The sequence below is a fragment of the Macrobrachium rosenbergii genome, chromosome 17, assembly GCF_040412425.1.
Source record: "Macrobrachium rosenbergii isolate ZJJX-2024 chromosome 17, ASM4041242v1, whole genome shotgun sequence".
Lineage (NCBI taxonomy): Eukaryota > Metazoa > Arthropoda > Malacostraca > Decapoda > Palaemonidae > Macrobrachium > Macrobrachium rosenbergii.
Window position 1 is genome coordinate 26105765 of NC_089757.1, and position 6988 is coordinate 26112752.

A 6988-nucleotide genomic window follows, 5' to 3' on the forward strand; every position below is an offset into this window, starting at 1 on the left:
AGCTTTATGTAAGCTTGACCATAACTGGGGCCAACTGTTTTCTAAACCAGACTTTGGTAAAGTGTCACATCAACAAAGGGCTCACATTTGATTTGATCATTATCATTTCTCTTTGTTCTTCACTGTCTCTGTCAACATGTGATGTAGATGAAGTGTTGCAATATTTTCAGTAAGAGTCTCTCTCTCTCTCTCTCTCTCTCTCTCTCTCTCTCTCTCATTCTCTCTCTTTTTTTGTAAAATATTTTAACATTAGCTGTTACACTGTTATTTTTGGGAGAGGATATCATTTTATCCACATCCATGAAAAAGTTTTAAGGTCATTTCTTTACCCAAACCCAACACAGAGCAACAAATTGGATGGGTGAAGGTGGATGAAGCAGGCATCAATATTGTAACCTCATAGCTCACATATACAAAATCAACTCTTAAACCATCAGCAGAAAGTGCCAATTCTAGGCATGGAGGCTCAAAAGCTCTTGGAAAAGAAATGAGACTTGTTCAAACCTTTGTGTAATTATTGTGTAACATTGTAGAGTGATCTGTATTCTTTCAGTGCTCTTTAAGATTACTTAAAATTCACTTGAATGGTTAACTGTGAGGTTCCTTTACTTTTAGTGAGCCAATTATTTTGTTTTTCTCATATAAATTTTGTTCCCTTTTTCATATATGGGCACTCTCTGCTTGGGAGCATGTTTTGCAAGTCCATAGTCTTTTAGACTTTTTCTATGTGAATGTCTAAACATTTTAAATAATACCAGTGTACTAGTGATAATATTATGAAAAAACAAAACTTTTCATCATTTTATACATGGTATAAATTTCATTACTGTACATGCACAATGCAAAATGGATTATTGTGCAGATGCTGTAGTTTATTAGGTATTGTTTCTGCTTACTGCCTAATAATGTCTATTTTGTTAAGGCACAGATAGCAACCATTTGGCTGTTTCGGTTTGAGAGTTTCTTCTCCTGATTACTGTATGCTATATGATTTTCTGTTTCATCTTTTTTCCAGGTTGTTTATAAAATTATAGAGGAATGCGGAACCCAGGGTATTTGGGCCAGAGAAATACGTTCAAGAAGTAATCTTCACCTGAACACTGTCGAGAAAGTTTTACGAAAACTAGAGAGTAAGAAGTTAATCAAAAGCTTCAACCCAGTTTCTGTAAGTTTATTGTTCTTCTTTGATTAGTGTATAGATGATTTAATTATAAAATGTGAAATATATGACACGTTTTGTGTTAATGAGTCAAAATGTAATTTAATATACAACATATTTGTTATTTGACACATTCAAATTGTTTATTGTATTTAATAAGACATTCTGTGGTTTATGAAGTTTTCATGTTTGTGCAAAATACAAACCACTTTACTTATACTGTATTAGATTTTTTATAGCGTAGCTGCTGTTCACCCTCAAAGGAGTTACACTGTTATGAGAGCATTGAAAATTCTAAGGGATTACACAGCACTTCTAAAACACAGAATAATTGCAAAACAGAAATTTTGAGGAGTTGCAATATTCTCTAATGTACTTAACCCTTTTGAAATTCCAGTGATGCATTAACACATAATATGTATCCCTACCCAGCAGATTCAGATGACATGTCTATGCATCATATTAAAAGTAATAATGTTTAATAAAAAATTTTCATAAAAAGTGTCCTTTCTCCATAAGAAAGAAACTTTTATGGGATGTTACAAAATGCTTGCTGTATGTTTGTGAGGCAGTGTGCTGAGCCTATTATCTTTGTTTTTGTAGTTTTTTTTAACATACTACAATATATTACAGTTGTTCAGATTTATAAGTATGCTTGACCAGTATGCTAGCACTGAAAAAGCTTCACACCGATCAATCAAAGAGAAATATTGATACGTGAAAATATGGTCAGCAAGAAATTCTGAGACTTGGAAGAAGTTCCTCTGTACAGTATTTTGGAAATCCTTCATAGAGACTTATTTACAGCATTGTTCAGCAACAAAGTATTAACGTCCTGATCTCCTTTCCCAAAAATGGAAGTTATCAAAGGATAAATTGATAAATGCTTGAAGGATATTTTTATATGATTGTTTATTAAAGTTTTCTTAGGTCATATTGTGTATTTTACCAGGCTGTGAATTCAGGTCTACTGTAGTAGGCATTTTACCTTCAGTGAATAAATCAAATGTAAATTATTAGCATGGAATACAGTAACTTGAGTGAACACAGTTTCCTCTTTTCCTTTCACTGAGAATGCAATACTCTTTTCAGGCCCCAAAAAAGAAGACATACCTTCTCTATAACTTAGAACCAGATCGTTCCCTCACTGGTGGTGCATGGTACTCCGACCAGCATTTTGATTCTGAGTTTGTTGATATTCTTAATCAACAGTGCTGGAGGTAGGTGTTCAAAATGGATTGGTGTTAATAAAAGTAAAAATAGCACTTTTCCAAGTACAGAATGCTAAAGTGATTTTTAATGTCATACTTTACTTTTTTAGGTTCCTTGAGCAAAGGTCAGTTCGTGCAAGACAGGTTACTGGTGGTCCAATAGCTGTTCGGTCTGCATCATTTGTTGCTTCTAAGGAAGTTTTGAAGCATATATCTGAACTTGGAATTACCAAGGTTAGAATTAATATCGAGACTTTATTTACACTGTAGGAATTAGCATTGCAATTTCATTTATTTTGTACAGTACTGACCAAATTTAATAACATTGCCCATTTTCTTTTAAAGATTTATGGAACTGTATACTGTATTTTTTACTACTCCATTTGTTGCCCTTGATATATTTATTGAACAGTTATAAATTTGCAAGCTTTTTTCTTAAAAATAACATCTCATAGCTTCTCATGGTTGTTTATTTTACTGGTGAGTTTTTAACATTTTAATTAACTTTATTCACAGTTCTTGGGTGCAAGTAATTGTCATGGTATGATTAACATTAATGTTGTCATTAACCTTGTAGCATAATTATATTCATGGATGAGCTAAATTTGCTGAATGACATTGATACTTTGATTTTTATTGCTTTTTGAAATGATGATAATCCATGAAAAGTGGAAATGGAGAATAGTAACTTGAGTGAAGGCAGAAAATTTCATACACATTTTATTTGCCCTGAGCAATGCAAATGCAATGTTTTTATTCTCATGCTCTCCCTTCAAGCTCTCCCTTCAATTGTTTTTTTCTTGATCTCTTAAGATAATATTTCCAAGATTTCTACACTGTAAGGAAACTAAAGGAAAGGCAATCTTTCAGCTCTCAATAATTTTTTGGGATTCTTCAGATGTCCAGTTTTGAAGTAGAAGGCATAACTACAGTGACACTTTGTAACAAATGAGGCACCAGATGACAGGTGTCATGCAAGAAAGTCCATTTTGAGTTGACAAGGACTCATTATGTTATTTCAATTCCTTCTTTAGGCAGTCATAATGTTCCAGACATCTTTAGTTCTCCTAATCAAGTTATGCCCAAAGTTGTCTGCAAAAGTGTGGGAAAAACAAACATTTAGCCATAAGATTACATGTTTATGGTAAATATTTCTTTTAAAAATACACTGTTTGATATTACTGCTTGTGAACATTTCTTTCTTGGCTGCATTATGGGAAAATGCTCTGTATTTTCAAGAGAATGGAGACTCTTCATGCTAGATAGTTGCCTTCTGGACAGCAGTCATTTAGTAATGGTTTTAACTATGATGGTGAAGTGTGCTTAGTAGTATATATGGTTGATAAATTATGGGTTCAGCAGCATGTTTTAGAATTTGCATACATAAAGGCAAGGTTTATTTTGAGATGTTAAACTCTCATTAGATTTTTTATATTTTAATAGGTTAAGTTTTTATGAAGCATAATTGTGTTCTCAGGAACTCATGCCTGTATGATGTGTCATTTTTACAATGGCCTGTTTGGAAATTCCAAGCAGAATTACTTGAAGCTTATATGCACACATCCATGTTTCAGGTCCAGCTGAGTATTGAAGACATTGAAACAATTTTGGAGACACTTGTGTTTGATGGTAAAGTAGAGAGATCAGTGGCATCAGAGGGGGTTGAAGGTGTTAAACTTTATCGTGCTGTTACCTCTTTTCTGCCTACCCCTTCTCTCATGTGTGTTCCATGTGGAGTTTGTCCGGTAAGTTGGAGTATGTCTTTCCGAAGTTGACCCCGTGACATTATTGCAATGAATTTAGCCTGTGAAATGAGATTCTAGCATATCCTTGATTGTCTTAAACTGGACTGGTTAGTGGGCAGCCATATCTACCACTGGATGATTTTTTCCCCCCTCAGAAGCATATAGAAAGGCATTTACTTCATATTATTTAAAAGAAAATAGAAGTCTTGTACCTGTAATGAGTTTTTAAAAAAAAACATTAGATATTTATTGCTTTGTAATGTTGACCAGTTTATATTGAGCATTTTTTATTTTCTTTTGTTTTCATTGGCAACAACACTTAAAACCATAGTGTAATATATGCACAGGTTAGTAATACATGGCTAAGTCAGTAATTATTATAGTCTTCAGTGTCAGTATCAGAGGATGCCAGTTCAAATATGTTCAAATATCCTCCAGGGATAGAAAAAGAACACTGTCAAAGGCTGGTGGGTTACTTTTCTATTGAAATGGACAGCTCTCCATTTCTTGTCCCTGATAATGGAACAAAGTCTTTACGTTGTGGCAGGCTTCTGGGACAGTGCTATGGCAGTCTGTTATGGCAGTCTTCCTTATTTGGGGCTTTTACTATTGTATAATGTGCAAATGTAATTTTGAATATACAGTTTTGTTGAATTTTTAAAAGTTCATACCATATGACATAAATCACAGCTGTAAATTTAGGAACCACTGTTTTGTAAGAAGAGGGGCCAATAAATTTTTTTTTCTTTTTTTGCAGTTGATAAAAGAATGTGATGATGTTGGGAATGTCACCCCAGTGAAATGCAGATATATGAAAGAATGGGTGGATTCACAGTGGTGATGAAAACCATCTAGCAGTCATTTTATCCTAATGATCATAGAGGAATATTGCAATTCTAAATGATATTTGCCATTATTTTTATGTGTGAATGCTGTTGAAATGTGGTGGGTAAATCACATTGGAATAAGTAAGGAGACATATTTCAGGTAATGCTGAAAAGTACCTGATTGATACCAAGAAAAGGAAATAAAAGGGCTAATCGTTTTGAATTTTCATTAAACCTTGAGAATTAAAATGAAATTAAAATTTTTTCTTCAGTTACAGTATTTCATTACAACTGAAAATGAAAGGGACACCGAGTGATGTAAGCTACTATCCATCTGATAAATAATTTGATACAGAAAGACTGACATATCTGAGAAGGTCAGAGCTCTACATTTTTAAAATCTCATTAGTTTTTTGAATGAATGAATAATAACAATATTCTACATCTTATAAATAATAGCCTTCAATAAGGGGGCAGTGTCTACAGTGTGCTGTACACAGCACACAAAGATTCACATCCATTCGCTATACTGTACTTTCTTCTCATCTGACTGTATAATTTTTTATACTGTCCCATTTCAAGGTTCACTAGTCAAAATGTCAAAATAGCTTTCATAGTGATGAAATGGCAAATACTGTATAAACAATATTTTAATTTTTCTTAGAACTAGATAGAAGGTGAGGTCAAATGGAATTCTTTCACACTCCTAAAATTTGAAAATCTGACAAGGAGAAAGACTTCTAGAAAACTTGACTCTCAGTGCTGGACCTAGTCATAATAAGCTGTTGGTGTATATCCAGTTAATTTTCCTAGGGCAGCTATGTGCTAGATACATCAGTAATAATCTCCCCTTGTAAAGTGCCTGTGGATGGCATAGCCCCATCTTGGGCCATTCTCATAATTTATCATATTACAGTATGTATCACGACAGGAGTAAACAAGAATACCCTAAATAAACTTATGATCTTGGGACAAAATAGAAGAGTAAGATGGATGTACCTAACTCCTACAGTGCATACACTGTAAATCTCAAATATAAAAAAAATGTTGCAGTAAAGTAGTATTTGCTGCTTTTTAGGTCCAGTCCTCATTCCACACACAAATTACAACAACCCCAGATGCATAATGACACTGAATGGATACAATGCTTTGGCTTCAGCCTCAATACCAACATCCAACCATCTTAAATGCATAATCTGTAGCTCTGAACATCATCCTAAGTTTAAGATATCTATGTATGATGGTCTTCCTTTATACAGGGACAGAAAATATCTTAAAAGTGTGTAAGAGAAGTTGCAACAACAAGATTAGTGAGACACACAACACTGATGGACAGGCCTACAACAATATCCCTTGTTGTTTTGGATTAAGCCAGCCTTGTACTGGCACTGGCTCTTGCTTCTAGAGCATCCTGTAACTGGAATTTCCCTTAATGCACAAAATGTACGAAGGTCTACTTTTGTACCAAATTTAACTAAATCCTTTTTAACAGTGAAGAAAGAGTTGTGATAACAGGACACTTATGAATGGACAGATGTATGATCACCCTCCTTATACATCTCTGCAAGATGGTCTGGTTTGGTACCGAGTGTGACCAAAATGTAGGTATGCTTAACCAAAACCCCTTCAACTGTGCAGAGTTTTTTTGACAAGTTTCACAATCACTGGTGAATGGACCAACAGACAGACAGGGAAAAAACTAAAGCCCTGCCAACTCATCATAAGTGACTTATAAAGATGAAAAATGGGACTCAAACTAAGGAATGTTTGAGAAGACAGATAATTTCATAAATTTTCATATCCCACTATTTCCAGTCAGAGTTATGCCAAATCCGAATCTGTAAGCCTAAGCATAACACTCACACCAATATTAAAATTTCCTCCTCCCTGGGCTATGCACACAGAAAAGTATGCACCAACCTTTTGTATTTATCTTCAAATCACAGTATGCTGACACCATTGAACAACAGCATCCACATTTCACCTTATACCCACATGTGTGGAGTGTCTCCCATAAGTCAACATTTGTTCCAGCTACATATAAAT

At 34.2% G+C, this 6988-nt stretch overlaps 1 protein-coding gene across 2 annotated transcripts in view; it reads left to right on the plus strand.

The window, feature by feature from the left end:
• The window catches only part of Polr3F (RNA polymerase III subunit F), a 14595-nt gene extending 9436 nt beyond the window's left edge, over nt 1-5159 (plus strand). For both annotated transcript variants that reach the window (XM_067119703.1, XM_067119704.1), the window contains exons 5-9: nt 1016-1165; nt 2252-2379; nt 2481-2604; nt 3945-4115; nt 4873-5159. In XM_067119703.1, coding sequence (XP_066975804.1) covers nt 1016-1165; nt 2252-2379; nt 2481-2604; nt 3945-4115; nt 4873-4956 — 657 coding nt within the window. In that variant the 3' untranslated portion in view covers nt 4957-5159. The remainder of the gene's footprint in view (nt 1-1015; nt 1166-2251; nt 2380-2480; nt 2605-3944; nt 4116-4872) is intronic.
• Nucleotides 5160-6988: the final 1829 nt, after the last annotated feature.